This window comes from Pholis gunnellus, assembly GCF_910591455.1.
Source record: "Pholis gunnellus genome assembly, chromosome: 9".
NCBI classification, from domain to species: domain Eukaryota; kingdom Metazoa; phylum Chordata; class Actinopteri; order Perciformes; family Pholidae; genus Pholis; species Pholis gunnellus.
Window position 1 is genome coordinate 19,462,714 of NC_136535.1, and position 17,244 is coordinate 19,479,957.

General features: G+C 43.1%; 1 protein-coding gene across 1 annotated transcript; it reads left to right on the plus strand.

The window, feature by feature from the left end:
• Window positions 1–1,138: 1,138 nt before the first annotated feature.
• Window positions 1,139–3,916, plus strand: slitrk3a (SLIT and NTRK-like family, member 3a; the record flags this gene model as incomplete). The annotated part of the gene is made up of 1 exon (XM_079165637.1): window positions 1,139–3,916. The coding sequence occupies exon 1, from the start codon at window positions 1,193–1,195 to the stop codon at window positions 3,914–3,916; it is 2,724 nt and encodes a 907-aa protein (XP_079021763.1). The 5' UTR covers window positions 1,139–1,192.
• Between the last annotated feature and the right edge of the window lie 13,328 nt (window positions 3,917–17,244).

Below are 17,244 nucleotides of genomic sequence, written 5' to 3' on the forward strand. Positions count from 1 at the left end.
TATTGGAGTTTTAATTGAAATCCCAGTGCGTCTCAGATACGCTTAAGGGTGCCTTGTGCGTCATTATCAGATCCTGAGGGCTGTGACAAACCGACAGTAATTGAAGACCTGAGAATGAGTCCGGGCTGTGTTCCACTGAAAAGTTCTGTCCTGCTCCAGTGCTTGCACGTGTTTATGTTGCTTATTGTTTTGCTCCCTGAAATGCAAACAAGCACGGCATCAACCATACAGGCACAAGTAATGGGCTGGCCAAACACCCGCCCCACAGCAAGGTAAAAGCCAATGATGTGGCACAAACTTGGGGTTGGCGTCTGGGGTGGCAAATCAGATTGTAAGGGTGGCACTGGCCACTGCTATCAAACTGTGCATGCGTCAGAGTCATTGGACCTATTTTGACCATTTTTTACCTTTTTTTCTTTTTTTTTTCAAACATCTTTAGACTGGTCAAGCTGAGACCCTGCATTTACCATAGCGTCAGTGGCTTTCCATCGGATTTCTGTGAGTTATAGACTAGAACATACAAATATGTTGAGATTCATTTTAACGAGATTGATGTTCAGCAAGTCCCTTGACAGTCCTCTTCTCGTCCCACTAATGGTCACCGAGCTGATACCTATTCCTTTCCTGTCCACTTCCTGCGATATACTCTCATTTACCGAAAGAGGGATTGAGGTCCCGGTTATGTAATAAATACAGCAGAGGGACAGTGTCTCCTCACCACTAACCTTATCCACCTGCTGTTGCCTTAGTTTATTCACAGTGATAAGCATCTCTCAGGGTGATTTATTGCGACCTTACCAGCATGTCTGCTGTATAATAAATGACAATTCCGCCTATTTACTGTCGTTAACTGTCTCGATGCAGAGATTTGTTTGTGTTGCTAGGTTTCATATTACCTATCCAACAGTGCTGGGTTTATATATGTTTAAAATACCCAGCTATTGACACAACGAAAGTATTGTCTCCAATGTCATTCTATTATGCAATGGTATTTATTTAAAAGCTGTATTCTATTCTATTAAAACTAATGCACCCTTCCTCTCTTTCTCTCCTACATCTGCTACTTCTGTGTGTATTCCCCACCCCCATTACCTCCCTCCCATCCATTCTCTCTCCCTCTGTTCTTTGTTGCAGTGCTGTGAAGTGGCTCTGTCCCTGGAGCCAAGACTTCATCCCTTTGGTGTCAGCGAGGATGCTGTGGGTTACCTTGCTGAGCACCATAGCCTTAGGATGGACCACCCCGATCCCACTACTAGAGGACTCCGAGGAGATCGACGAGCCCTGTTTCGAGCCCTGCTACTGCGAGGTCAAAGAGGGAATCTTCCATGTCCACTGTGACAGTAAAGGATTTACAAATGTCAGCCAGATCTCCCAGATATGGAGCAGGCCGTTCAAGCTCAACCTGCAGAGAAACTCCATGAGGAAGCTTTACTTTAACAGCTTCCTCCATCTCAACAACGCCATATCCATTAACCTGGGTAATAACGCCTTGCAAGATATCCACGCGGGAGCGTTCAATGGCTTAGGAATACTCAAACGGCTGTTCTTACATGAAAACAAACTAGAAGTGTTCCGGAATGACACTTTTCTGGGGTTGGAGAGTTTAGAGTATCTCCAGGCGGACTACAATGTCATCAAACGGATTGAAAGTGGTGCGTTCAGGTATCTTCACAAATTGAGAGTGCTCATACTGAATGACAATCTGATCCCTGTGCTCCCAAATTATCTTTTCCGATCTGTGTCACTCACACATCTGGACCTAAGAGGAAACAGACTAAAGACATTGCCGTACAAGGGCACACTGGAGTACGTTGGAAGGAGCTTAATGGAAATCCAGCTGGAGGAGAACCCCTGGAACTGTGTGTGTGAGATTGTCCAGTTAAAAACTTGGCTGGAGAGAATTCCTTACACAGCTTTGGTAGGTGAGATCACATGCGAGTACCCATTCCACTTACATGGGAAAGACTTACGGGAAATCAAGCGCAGTGAGCTCTGTCCGCTGCTCTCAGATGCAGAGATTGAGGCCAAGCTCGGAATTCCCCGGATCCCATTCAGCAATGAGAACACATGGCCTACTAAACCTTCCTCCATGCTCTCGTCTTTTCACAACACAGCCTCTTCTGTGGAATACAAGGACAGAGTTGTCAAGCCCACCAAACGACCTCGGCCCACAAAGAACCCTCCAACCCCTCGTAGCATCTATCCAGGCATCAACCAGCCCCCTGTTGCTGGCTACCAAACAAGGCCTCCCATCCCAATAATTTGTCCAGCTGGATGTACTTGCAACCTTCACATCAATGACCTGGGGCTAACAGTGAACTGTAAAGAGAAAGGCTTTCACAACATCTCCGAGCTCCTCCCACGGCCCCTCAATGCCAAGAAATTGTATCTTAGTGGGAACCTAATACAGAAAATATACCGATCGGATTTCTGGAACTTCTCAAGTTTGGATTTACTGCATTTAGGGAATAATCGGATATCCTACGTCCAAGAAGGCGCCTTTATCAACCTGCCAAACTTGAAAAGTTTATATCTGAATGGGAATGACATTGAGAGACTCACCCCTGGGATGTTTCGGGGGCTTCAGATGTTGAGTTATCTTTACTTTGAGTATAATGTCATACGTGAGATACAACCGAACTCCTTCTCCCTAATGCCAAACCTCCAGCTGGTTTTCCTCAATGACAACCTGTTACGCTCCCTTCCCAATGAAGCTTTTACTGGCACCAATCTTGCACGCCTCAACCTCCGAAACAACTACTTCCTTTCCATGCCTGTGCGTGGTGTTCTGGAGCATCTGACCTCCATTGTCCAGATCGATCTCCATCAGAACCCCTGGGACTGCTCTTGTGATATCATCCCCCTCAAGCATTGGCTGGAAAAGCTCTCCTCTGTCATTGTGGTTGGAGACGTCATGTGCAAGACACCCGAATTTGCGTTTGGGAAGGACCTGCGTTCACTGGAGGTCGAAGTCATCTGTCCTGAGCTCAAGTACCCTTCAGGCCCCTCCCCGGCCCTGCCTGGTCGGGATGACTTCACCACAGGGAGCTCTGACATGGGGGAAGCAGGTGGGAGAGGGGCTGTCCCACTGTCTGTCCTCATTCTCAGCCTACTCATCCTCTTCATATCTGCTGTGTTTGTTGCTGCCGGGCTTTTCGCCTTTGTTCTTCGTCGCAGGAAGAACCTTCCTTTCCGGAAACGTTCTGAGGTAGATCTGACGGGGATCCAAATGCAATGCAGGATTTTTGAGGACCCACCAAGGCAGAGCACTGCTGGTAACATTGGCACACCAGAGAAACCGACACCCAGTATGCACAGTATGCACACACACACCCACACTAGTCACACACATGCCCATGGTCACGTTTATGATTACATTCCCCATCCAGTGACGCAGATGTGTAACAACCCCATCTATAAGCCTAGAGAAGGGGAGATAGCAGTGGAAGACAGAGCACAGTTTTCAGAGAAGAAAGACAATGGCAGCAGTAGCAACAGTAACTACAGAACCTTATTAGAGAAAGAGAGAGAGTGGACCCTGGCCGTCTCCAACTCTCAACTCAACACTATCGTCACAGTTAACCACTCCACGGCTGACATGGCAGGATTTCATGAGAACGGAGGGCTCTGCCCTACAGTAATTGACAGTCAGAGGCCCACACCAACAGTGGGCTTTGTAGACTGTTTGTATGGGACAGTACCCAAACTAAAGGACATGCATGTGGCGCATGCGCACCCACCAGGCATGCAGTACCCGGATTTGCAGCAGGATGCACGGCTGAAGGAGACATTGCTTTTCACGACGGGGAAAGGCTGCTACCCCGACCCGTCCCAAAGCGATTACCTCGAGTTAAGGGCCAAACTTCAAACCAAGCCGGATTACCTCGAAGTCTTGGAAAAATCGTACCGGTTTTAACATCTCTATCCCATGGAGAAAAAAAAACAAAACACAAAATCAACACATTCACTTTGCCACCCAGAAAACAAAAAAATCACCCCAAACCAATATAACAGAAAACAAAACTTAAGAGAGCAGCATGATATAAAATAAAATATTATATTACAGTTACAACAAAGTTTCCCCCCCAAAATCACTTTGGAGGAGAGGCCATTCTCAGATATTTCAATGAAGTGCCTTTTTTTCAGAGTAGCCAGCAATGTCAACAGCCGTTATTTTTATAATATATAAATATCTCTATATGCCCAAGAAAGAGCAAAAGAGGAATGATAGGGGCACCGGGGAATAAAACATATAAAACATCCTAAAATACATCTGTCACTATAACCCCTTTTCATGGAGTTACCATGATGCTCAAGAAGCTCGGGAGCTGGACGTCTCCCTGACTTTGGGGTTTCTTTCTGTACTCTTTAACCCCTGACTAGGATGTACAAACACCCGGAGGCCGTGCACATGAAGTTTGTAGGAAATGAAAGGAAGGAAAAAAATACATATATTAAAATGAACTGCAGTTTGCTGCATGCACTCGCTTCAGTGCAGGAAGCGAGGGGATTTACTCAGACTATCACATCACATTATGAACAGAGATACTGCAACACATTTACAGTTCAGTGTTCTATTTAATTTTTATATCTTATTAATATGGTTATTACTATTAATGAGGACTTCTGTCTATATCAGGGTGCTTCTCGTAAAAAAAGGATGCGCCGACGCACGGATGGTAAAACATTTGTGAATATTATTATAAGACAACGCTCAAGGTTTTCTGGATATTTCCACGCACTTTGTTGACACCCCATTGCTTCTGGATTCCCCATCGTCACCCACTAACGGCTTTGTAGGAGGCACTTTTAATGTTTTCTCTCTCACAAAGATTTGAAGAAAAATGTGCATATATTTATTCTGTAATTTCAGTGAAGAATTTAATTGTAAAGGTAATGTTAAATCAATGTATAGTGATTATGCGTCTGGTATAGCCTTCTTAATAAAAACAAACTCTTCAATCAAATGATGAGAGGGTTGATGCCACGGGAACCTGTGTGTGGAGCACTATTGACACGCTGTGTATTTGGTGTCTTGTTAATGGCATGGAGGCGCTGTGGCCGACCATCATGAGGTAATGCTGCTGGAAATGAGACAATAGCTACTGGACCAATAGAGTGCTAGACAGGATGTTGTAGAGGGCAATAACATTTAAATCGAATTCAACTGCTTTTTATTTTTGGATTAGTACCAGATTCATTTAATTCATAGGCCAATAAAGCTGATTCTGATTCTGACAGGGTCAACTAAAAGGGGAAACAATGTGTGAAACAATGTGAAACAAAGGGTATATTTTCCAGAAAAAAAACATAACCTTCTGTTTTTTGGTACTTTGTCCTATGATCCTAACCTGCTGGATGTCATAGTGTGCTATCTTTTTTTGCCACTATATTACTTGTCCTAGTTGGATGTGATGACGGTAGAAGAACAATTCAAGTGAATTTAGTTGGTTTTGAAGTCCATGATTTGACTGGATATGCCAAATCAGTGCGGCGCGCTGCAATTTTAATTAACCTAACGGGTATTGCTGATGTAGGCCAATAAGCAGTAATTGAGAGGGCGAATAAAAACATGATTGGGTGTCGCTCTTTGAATTTGCACATCCAATTTCTGACTCCTTCCATCGTAGCAAAGCCGATTTATTCCACTGGAGGGCGATAAAAAGGCTTTCAGGTTCATTGGGCGTTTAGTAGATTGGATGCAGTTTTTAACGTAATGCACAAAATGTTTATCTTAAGAAATCATTCATAAGTCTCATATTACGTATGAACTATTTTGAAAATATCTATACGTAAAAAAAATAACTACAAGTGGCATAAGAATTTTATCCATTCCAGCACAGTTTCATCCGTTTCATGCTTTCTTTACCCTTTCTTGCTTTATTTCAACCATTTGACTTGAAAATTGCAAAATAAAAAATTCTAGTTGCATCAACAAAATGAAGCAGCATTTTTTTTTTTAAAGAAAACAATCTTGAAAGAGCTGACCATCACTTTTTGTATTATTTGTTGCACTGTAAATTAACCCTCAGTAGTCTCTACCACAGCAAATAATAATTGTTTAACTTTTTCGCTGTGATTTTTGATATTTGATATTTCCACATCCAAGCCGGATTCATTCTTGGGACCAAATAGTAGATGTAGACAAAAAGCAAGGTAGAAGCAGCTGCGGAAGTAAATATGGTATTACAGTTCACATCATCATAGTGCTTTTCTTTTTTCTGAAGTGAATTTTTTTTATTTGGGAAAAATATGATGCAAATCTTGATGTCTATACATTTGTGAATATCTATGGAAAGGAGGGTGCGTTCATGTTTTGCTTTAAAATGGACATGTCATGCCTTTTACTTGGTTTAAGAGTGATGATCCTCAGTTGCAATTGGGTTTTATGGTTTCTAATGTGTGTCAACTTACACTAAATGGAAGACATGTAGCAAACCACATACTTCCCTGTTGAATGGGAAGGCCCTTAGCTAGTTTAGAGCAGTCATCGCCAGTAAGGATCCAGTCTACAGGCTTGCATAATATGAAATATTTTACCTTGTGTTGTATTCATTGTTTAGTTTCTTTGACAATTATTGTTGCTCAAATGAGTGGAGGTCATCTGCATATAAAGCCTTTGTAAGCATGGTAGCATTACGTCGAGACTCCGTTTCCTACTCGCAGAAAGTTTCACAATGCTGTACCCCTATGTTCTGCTGGCCCACCTCATTGCTCTGCTCCTTTGTTTATTTTATCACTAATGCACACACACACACACACACACACACACAAAAACAGGCATCTTCACACACACACACACACACACACACACACACACACACACACACACACACACACACACACACACACACACACACACACACACACACACACACACACACACACACACACACACACACGTTCAGCCTTCCTTTTCCTGACCAAGAGGTTAGACTATATGGTCAGCGTTTTAAGTGTGCACTCAGTTTGATTAAAAACATAATGCATTGCTATGTTAAGCCCAGCCCTCACCATTACCCCTACCCCCCCAAATGAATTAATAAATAAAGTTTTGGGATCATTGATGATTTTTGCTATAGTCCCATATCTTGGTAACCGTTTATCCTTCACTCCTGTCACCAACCCACCATTATATTTCATAAATGAGTGCTGGGCTTTGTCCCATTATACCATGCTGAGTGGTTTCATCCCAATAAATCCTCTTGTTATCCTGCACTAATATCTCCCAGTGATTTCATACTTTGGTGGAATATTAGACAATGGCCACCAATAGGATTGAAGGTTGGCTAAATGTTTCTTTTTTGTGTGTGTGAAATGTAAACATTCACTGCTTGTTTGAGTCTCTCTCTATTCAGTCAGTGGTATTAGAATGTTCACAGCGGAGTTAACCTTTCCTTCAACATCTCTCTTGAGGTTTGTACTTTGGCAAGACTTCAACACGGCAAATGCAGCGTGTGCCTCTCTGTCCTTGGCTTTGTCCGTGTCCCTATACAACTTCTTTTTTTTCTTTTCATGTCCCTCTCTTTTGTCTACTTGTGTCTTCCTTTCTATTCTCATGCTGAGTTTGTATTGTGATCTATTTAATTTCACTCTTGAACAGGTCTGTGGCTGGCTTCGCAGCTCCCCTTATTCCTAGGTCTGGCATCATTTTATTTTCTCGTTAGTTTAGGTTTTCCAATTTAACCAGCTTCAAACACAGGTTGGTTGAAGGAGAAACTATTTGTAGATGTTGCCTGTCTTTTGGAGTGGTAAAGGTTATATGATTCTCCATTTTGATTCCTTCAGACTGTCTTCTAACTTCTGTGGAAACAAAATGTCTGCCATGGCTCTCTTGCAGACTCTCGATCCTTTGATTCTTGCATTATTTGAATAGAACACACTTTAATGACCGTTGTCATGCATCAACCTACTTTATTAATTACTTAATAATACATTCTGTGGTGGGTTGATGGTGGTTGGTTGACAATAAGTCACTATGCTGTAAATGTTCTGCAAAGCCTTTGTCTGGAGTTAGTTTTGCTCTAACTTAAATTATTAAAAAAGCTTGGCACACTTTCCTTCAGGCCTTTATCTAAGTCTTATTAGAACATAATGCAGAAATAATTCAGCAATGCATGCCTATTAAAACAAATGTAATGACACATCATTCTATATCAATTGGTTGATTTAAACCCTAACCATGACATAGCTGTTTCAAATTAGCTTGTTTTAGAGATACGAGATACTATAAGCCTATCAGAGGAGCTTCAGTCGGCTCTCACACCAGCTCAGGATTCACTCTAGCCATTTGCTAGAAGTGAATCTAAGTGCAAATATTTCATGATGAGTTGAGGCATCGCCCGACCGTGACCGTTTGTATTACCGTTAACTTTTGAGGTGGTGCCCAATAATGTTTCGTACATTTTTCGCCTCTCCTCTTTTTGCTTAGGATATTTTTGGGCCTCTGGTTGCTGTTTTGCTGTTACGTGCCTGCATTGCATAGTGACAGAGGGGTGCTGTCAGTTGTCAGTGCACCTAGGTGTGTCTGTTTGTGTGCATGCTTGTGTATGTTTGTGTAATGAGAGAGAGAGAGAGAGAGAGAGAGAGAGAGAGAGAGAGAATGCCAGACGGACAGATAAACAGATATGTCATTGAGGTGGCTACATTTCCGCCATGCGTTTTTGTTCCCTTGTTTTTCTCCGCTCTATCAGTGTATGTTTGTTGATGGGTATTTGAGAGTCTTAATTAGCCCAGACATGATTTTGAATGGCAGCACGGCATGAATAGCAAGAGGAATAAAACAAATGGGAGGAAGAGATCAGTTTGAGAGCAATATTGATGGGAGGGAGAGCACAGACAAGCGGCTTAGAGAAGGGTGAGAGAACATGGAGTTGTCAGTAGAGGATTGTGAAGGATGTGCCACTTAGAGAAAGTAGAGATTCTTTGTGCTTTTTTGTCGCTGAAAGAATCCATAATAGTCTAATTACAAAAACTGAGAGTCCAAAGCAGAGAGAGAGAGCATGTTATGAAGGCACTGAGAGAGGGTTGTGACCACTTCTATTTGGCATTATATGTACGCGTGCGTGTGTGTAGCTGGTGTGTGATATGCTTTCTCTGTTTGGGAAAGAGGGAATTATCTCCAGTGTGCTGAAAAGGCCAATCTGTCTCTGACCACGGTGCTGAAGTTGCAGTTTACTGCAGGTGCGGCATACAGAAAGGCACGTTCTACTTGCTGTGCGTGTGCGTCTGTTTGTGTGTGTTGGGAAATGTGGGGAAGGCCCGTGAGTGTGTGTGTGTGTGTGTGTGTGTAAGAGCTTATTTGAGGTATGTGTGATTATGCTGATGGCTCAACTAACTTTTGGTTTTCTTTGCGGTGTCATAAAGTGCTGTGTATATATCTTGTGCAAAGACAGGAGAGTGCAGTTTTTCCTGTTATATGCAGGCACCACATTTGCTATTGGTGCTGTACTGAATACTGCATCAATTTGATGACTTGGACCTTGCCAACTGGGTTAATTCTCAGAGGACCGACTGTCATTTGACAAATTTCCCACACTTCAGCCTAGGTGTTACTAAAATGATGCTGCACTCAATTAAAACGGGCACAAATGGTGTCAAATACAGAGAAGACCCCAAAAGAGATGAGAACCGCTCCAACTTGTACACTTTTGTTAGTCCTGAGATCATGAAAAAGCCTTCAACACATCACTCAACAGTGCTGCAGTGCAGGAGCTCGACTGACCCACTATGTTGAAAAAGAGAGAGAAAAGGGGGGTGCAGAGGGAGAGCGAGAGTGAAAGAGAGAAAGGGCGATTCTCAACCCTCTGCTACTTCTGCCTCCGTCTGCACTGTAAAGCTCTGCATTCGTATTGTTTGCCTTGTGAATTTTGGGTCCCTGGAGATTGTGGCCCTCTCTCCTGTCAAAAGAAATACTGCAAGTTTGGGAAAAGTTGCAGTCATTTGTGCTGCTCAGCAGTGCGCTACATACCTTGCTCTTGTATATAAGAAAGATTAGCAATTTGTGTCATTATCACTCATTTCAGGAAAGGCGAGGGGGAGGAGGAGGAGAGGCATGATTTCATAAAATAAAATATGGAGCATTGTGTCCCTTGCTAGTGTTCTGAATAGATCATCTCTGTCTTTGTTCCGCAGTGTGGGCCCTACTTTGTGCTTCAGGATGGCCAGTAGTGAATTTTCTAAAGATTTTTTTCCATTCTATTCCTTCTTCTGTTTCTTTGCATCTTTTTTTTTATTTTTTACATTTGAACAAAGACAATCGGCTGTTTCCTCCCCTGACTCCTAATCTCAAGTTTCTTTTTTTACATTCACACTTGTGTCTTTCTCTTTCCATTATAGTGCAATGATCTCCATCAGTACATCTTCCCATCCATGTATCTCTTATTTAGTACACACAAAAAAACAAACTGGTGACCTGGCGACCTTGCTGCTAGTCTGTGTGTCGTGCTCGGCTGGGTAATATTCCACTGACACCAGTTTAGTTCAGTCATGTACTCTGTGCTTTTCTTTAGCTGACATGGTACAACTGCTTTTGCAGCTAGTTTACAGGAAGGCGACTGTATGCATTTATGCGTGTGTGTGTGTGTGTGTGTACACGCCCATCTGTCTGGTTGTGTTACCACGGTGCGTTGCTTTTTAGAGAGTGCTCCATCACATCTACAAGTGACCTGACAGAATGAGCCAAACTGGTTGTAATAACAGTCTGATAACTAAGTAACACAATAAACCAATCTTTTTTATTTCCAAGATATCGAGTCCCTGCTGTTAAAAGGTGCCTGTTTATTTTATTGCCGGCAACATAAAAGCACCGTTTTGAGGATGAGCATATTGAATGGTGAGACTGATTGCTTTACAGTTTCTAGATACTGCCTAAAACATTTAAACTTCTTTTGAGGTCGTATTTAGAGAAAATGAAACTCAGGATAAAAGAGGCCGACGTCTCTTTTGTGCCTGCGTGTAGTGGTTGGACTTTCAGCTGCTCTACTAGGATTGTGAATGGTTTAGTTGGCCAAGGCCATCTGCCGGTGGCTGGTGTAGCTTATGTGCCTGCTTGTTTCAAGTATATAATGCTTCTTACGTAAAAGCAGCTCTCAGGGGGTTCAGTGCTGTTGCAGATTTAGGAACGTTTGGCATTCAGAGATTTAGTGAAAGCAAGATCAAGCTTTCGATTTAGACATAAAAGCATGTTAAATTTATGCCAGCCCTGAACGGCCTAGTGCGGACTGCTGTGCCAGCACACTCTACAAATGTGAGTGACATTGGAATTGTGAATGGAGAGGAAAGAAAAATAAGAGGTGATGAATGAAGAAAAGACGATAAAGAGAGAAAGACCGGAGATGAAGAGTTAGTGTGAAGGGAGAAGGCTGGGTTTCTTCTTCTGTGGTTCGTGTTTTCAGGTGGAACAACTCACACTAATGCTTCAAAAATGCTGCACTGACTACAGCAAGGTGTATTTGCATGGGAAATACATTATTCATGTTTCAGCAGGGTCAACATGATACAAAGCTGAATTTATGAGGTCAAGTGAGGTGTCACGTCAGATTGTACCTTGAGCTATATAAATCTTGCTTTTACACATGATTACGCATATGAATAAAATATATGGTATTTGCTTACACTCACACACAAACACTTATCCACCGGAAAAACAGCAAGGCTTTAGATTTAGTAGAGCCGACTTACATTTATTTCTGTGTGATTGTATTTGTGTTTCTAACAGTGCGTATCACCTCTCTTTATGTGAGCGTGCGTGTGTGTGTGTGTGTGTGGGTTGCTGGCTCTGGCTGTTCGATCAGCTTGCTGACTTCCATTAGCCCCAGGCTACGGTAGTGGCACGAAGAGGGGTCAGGTTGAGCAGAAGGAAGCAACTGAGGAGAAAGAAGCAGGGAGGACTGATTAAAGACATACGGTAAAAGACTGAGAGGACGGAGGTGCAATTAACAGGGCCGCATTGGTCAAATGACATGACTAACTATGCTGACAAGACTATTACTTGGAATTTCAATCGACCGAAGAGTGACCTCCACTATATCTCAGCCAATAGTTGTTTGCTGCTATATTAATGTTGAAGATGTTAAATACAGCTCCTTGAAGAAATACATTGTGTGTGTGTGTGTGTGTGTGTGTGTGTGTGCGTGTGTGTGTAGGCAGTTGTTGCCTTTCAGCCCACCCAGACAAGCCAGTGGCATGTCGTCGCCCACTGGCACTGACCTCATGTTATTTCTGCTTGGTTAGTAAGTGTAATGACGCATAATGTGTCTCTATACTGTGTGTGCGTATGGCCGTGACTGTGTTTTTTGTGTGCGCGTGTGTGTGTATGTTAAGTGTGAGTAATGATGTGGATCCGTTGCGCTATAGCGAGAGCGCTCTGTAACTACTACTACAGCAGAGAGGGGCAAAGATTTACGGAGATTTTTTGCCTAATGAGCAGGGATCACTTGCACTGTTAGCGCTAGTAACGAACAATACAGGGGTTTGCTTCATTAAGGCCTGACCGCTTTTAGAGGATCAGCACTCACTTACACGGACTTGCACACACAAACACATGCCTATGCATTTCTATACTCTAGGTAATGAGTATCTTAACAGTCGCAAATCCACAGATGCCGGATTATTTTTTCATTGCCAAACACTGAAAAAGGAATTACTTTAAAATGTACTTTTAATGGGTAGATCACAGAAGACACTAGTACTACTTTAATTGGCCCTGTGGATGGCATCCTGATCAAGTGGTGTTAGACTATGATGTGTATACATCCTGAGTCTATCACAAAGGAGTGCGTACAGATGTAACCTGTTATAATATATAAGAGATAAGACCACGACTGTCGCCATGTAATCTGCAATATCATGCAAAGCCCGGGCCCTTGTAACATACGCATGCCGTTTGGAATTTATAGAGCTGTCTGAGAAGTGTCATCGTAGGCAGAGCATGTGTTTCTTCTTGCCGCAGCTAAGCGATTGTTATTTAACACCACCACAGAAATTATACAGTCTCACCACCAGGGATAAATTGACGTCAAGCGCCTGTTTTTTTTAGTTATTCCAAAAAATGTCTTACTGGTGTCTGTTGGTCTACTAGCTACGGCTGTGTGTGTGTGTGTGTGTGTGTGTGTGTGTGTGTGTGTGTGTGTGTGTGTGTGTGCGCGTGTGTGTTTGTTTCTCGGAACAATGTCTAGAGAGTATGTGGGTTGTGGAGTGAATCCATAATGCAGCCCTATAATTCAGCCAGAATGCTGATTCACAGCCACGGGCAGGACTAAAGCAGCAGGTCTGCTTTAGCACACTGCATGGGTGTACGCTCGTTTTGCAAATCAGCATGTGTCTTACATGTCTGCTTTGCTTGAAAGTTGTATGTTTGAAGATATCTTCTGTCAGTGTCTATTGTCTTCCCTGCAGGTGTATGTGAGTATTTGTATGTAGACAGGCAATGCATGCAAGTGTGTGTGTGCACGTACAGCCGCTGCCAGGCAGCGAGGGCAGCGCCAGGCAGATCTCAGCTGTGTATGAGTGAAGCTGAGAACCCTTAAGGAAACATAACTAGACAAGAAAGAACAGAGACCCCTGCAGTGTGTATGTGTGTGTGTGTGTGATGAGTAAAAGAGAGAAATCCCGTGCAAGGAAGGGAGAGCGAGTTGGATAGTGAGATAGAAAACCAGGGAGGGGGAAAAAGCCCCCACCCTCTTCCCCGCAAGCTGCTGTCACTCTTCTCTCCTCTATCTCCTCTTCCACCCTGGTCCCCTTCTCTCCATCTCGCCCGGAGAGGAGAGGGCAGAGTGTGATAAGACACCAAGGGGGTGGGGGGGTGGGGGGGGAGTCTGATGAGATGGAGAGGTGAAGAGAAGAGAGGATGGGAGATAAACAGTGTGGACACTGCAGACAAGTGAAATTATAGACACCTAAAGAGACGACTAGAAAATGAATGAGGAGAAGGGAGGGAGAGAAGACAGTGGAGGTAAACGGGTAGGAACTATTTCTAAATGTCTGATGTACGAGCGTGCTTAACTGCTCCGACTGAGTAATTTTCCGGGGGTCCATGAATAATGCGGTTTTGAGAATGACTGAGCGGTGAAGAGGAGAGCCGAGCAGGTGATGGACAGCTGAGTGAGGAGGATAGACTGTAAAATGCAAAGCTGTAACACTGTACCTTCCATCAACGGCTAGTCAGGCAGTAATTTGGACTGGCACTCAAGGCCAAAAGCCAGGGTGATTTATCATCATTTTAACTGGTCATTACACCAAATTATTTTGTATTTAAAAAAGAAAAAAAACCTCACAGAGGATTTGCACTGAGAGATTGCTGCTTCGTTTTAATTGCTGCATTTAGCATTTTAGCTAGCATCACTTCTCCGAGTGCGAGAAGAAATGGAGGAAGATGAGAAGTCCGGGAGAGGGGAGGAGAAGGACGGGTAATAGTGAGAGTGGGAGAGAGAGAGATGCACATGTAGCCTCTCTCAGGTCCTTTCATGGTTTCAGAGGCAAAAAGTAACCCAACCTACAGCCAAAACAATATTTCATTTCATCAGAAGTGGTGTCCCTCTTTCTGACCGGGGTCACTCGTTCACTCTCTTCTTTCTCTCCTCCTCCTCACATCTTTCTCCTCCACGCCATGTCTTGGGGCAGCAGCACCAGCAGCTGTTGATGGATCGTTCAGGTCGAAAGGGTTGACAGGCAGGTTGATGTAAGAGACAGAGAGACGCAGAGTACACATGTGTGTGTGTGTGTATGTGTGCAAGAAAAAAAAAACAAGAAAGAGGGAGAGCGAGAGGGTGAGGGTAGCCCCCTTACTCTTTTGCCCTCTCTTGTTGCCGCATCCTTTGAACTTCTACAATCATCTGCTGATACTTTGACCGCGTCTCTTCTTCCCACCCTTCTCCCTCATTCTGTATCATGGTTTTACAGCAGTGTTTAGGAGCAGCAGTAGCCTAGAGGCTGGAGTGGCAGGCCCGTGACCACGAGATTGCTGATACAAATCTCTGGCCAGGCAAGGAAAGCACCGGTGGGGAATGTGAATGAGAAACATATTTACTCACTAGTTACCCATATGGGTTAACATTTGAAGAAAAAGTTTGACGTTTTGGGAAATACCCTTATTCGCTTTCTTGCTCGGAGATAAGATTAAGTTTAATTAGCTCTTGATATGACACATTGACGAGACCTGCGTCTCATGTTTTATGTTCTCTAGGTCCAATGTTAAACCCACCCACCTACAGCGAGTAGCCTACACATGTTATACTCATTGTCTTGCCCTTTCCTCTTTTTTTTCTTGAGACATTGATATTTTAACTAAGGGTGTCACAACTTTCAAAATTGCTTGAATAGTGCTTTCAATTTTGACCATTGAGGTCAAAAGCAGGATGTGCATTTTTTTTTCTTCCTCCCAGCCCCCTAGTGCATGTCCAAAAGAGAAAACAACGACTTCACAGCGTATATTACCAGCAGCCTGCAGTTGCACTCCGAGACATCATGGCCCAGATGACGTTGAGATGACAGAGAAACAATCCTCCTGCTTCCCTGAAGTCACGAGCGCGGCATCATTTTGACATTTTGACCCTGAGTTACGTAAAAAAAAGAAAACGCCGTTGACAGAAGAAATACAGTCTGTATGCTGCATAAGATGTTAAGACTGCAGCAACCAATGGATCCGAGAGAGAGAATCATTGACTACCTTAAGCCAAGGTTTACGTGCTTGAAAGATCTTCAGTTTGCCGCACCATATCTCAACCCATCACACTGGAGTGAAATCATCCCGAGTGTTTACATCTTGATCATCTTGGTGGAGTGAAGAGGGCAGAAGTCCCAGGACAAACAAATAAATACCTTTTTTTATCCCTTCATGTTGGACTCTTAACTGGATGAATAAACTGTCAAGCATGCATGAGTAAACAAAAGCCAGGGTCTTTAAGAGGTTGGAGAGGACTGACATTGAGGCTGTTGCCAAAGGCAACTATGGCAGGCAGAGGGAAAGTACAAACCATGCTACAGTGGGTCACAGAGAAAAAACTAATTTGCTTTGTATCTGTTATTTCTACATTTAAAAGAAAAGAAAATGGAAACTTACAGAGTTACAGTCAGAGAGAGCGGCATGACGGGGCTCAACACTCCCTGAATCAACTTCAATTCAGTACACTTTAATATCATCATTTCACATAAATTTGAAGATCAGACACGATTCATAGAAAAGATCAAAATGGTTTTATCTCGGATCTGTGATTCAGCGGATCTGATCATGGTTTTGTACGTGATTTCATGCATTTGTGTGCGATAGTTGATTCCCAATCCTATATTAAGGTTCTGAGAGGGTATATTTGGAGGCAATAAGTCCAAACTGGAAAGGGACTTGCTGAGAGTCACTCAATCATGAAACGTGCAGACCTTGGTGATTGGAAATGGCTGTTTCTCAGGTTTCAGCCAAGTACTGATTTGGGATTTTCTGTTTATATTCGTCAGTATGACAGCACCTCAGCAAGCTAAAGTCTTGCGATTGTGCGCAGAGGGTGTTGGAATTGAAGAGGCTTTGTATTCTCTACAAACTTTTCACCTTTCCTTATTATCTTGCCAGTTTCCAATTTATACTCAGTTCTGACACTGCTTAAGTGGTTTTGAGTCATTGCATTTACAAAAAAATATTTCGTCTCGTTCTCAAGTTTCATCCCTGCCCTCCGTTATTGTTTTGCCAAATTAATTGAAATAAAAAACATTCTCCTTGGAAGAAGGATAATTTGATGAAGTTGAAGTTATTTTATGACAGTTGGCTCGCTAATGAAACAAAAAGTCACTGTATCAAAGAGAAAAATAATAAATGCTCAATGCTTTCTCATTGCTGTGTGTATGTGTGTGTGTGTGTGTGTGTGTGTGCATGTGCATGTTGTGGGTCTCAGATTAGATTGGTCTCACAGGACCTGATTGAACCACTCCTCTGGATTGAACCAGACATCAGTAAAGCCTGACATAGCAAAGGGCTACTGCTGAGCTCGCAAAGCTTTATTTATCACCCCGAAGTGAGTGAGCTTGTGTGTATGCATGTGTTCACATATTTTGGGGCTCTCACAAGCGTGTCTGCGTCTCGGTGTGTGTGTGTGTGTGTGCGCGTGCATGTGTGTGAATCAAAGAAAATAAGCGAGGGGAGAGAAAGTTTGCGTGTCCACACACATGCACACGTGTGTGTTTCAGAATCTGGACTTAGTCCAAGTTCTGTGTTTTCCTCCTTCTCTTTTTATATACATGGTATTTATACCACAAGGA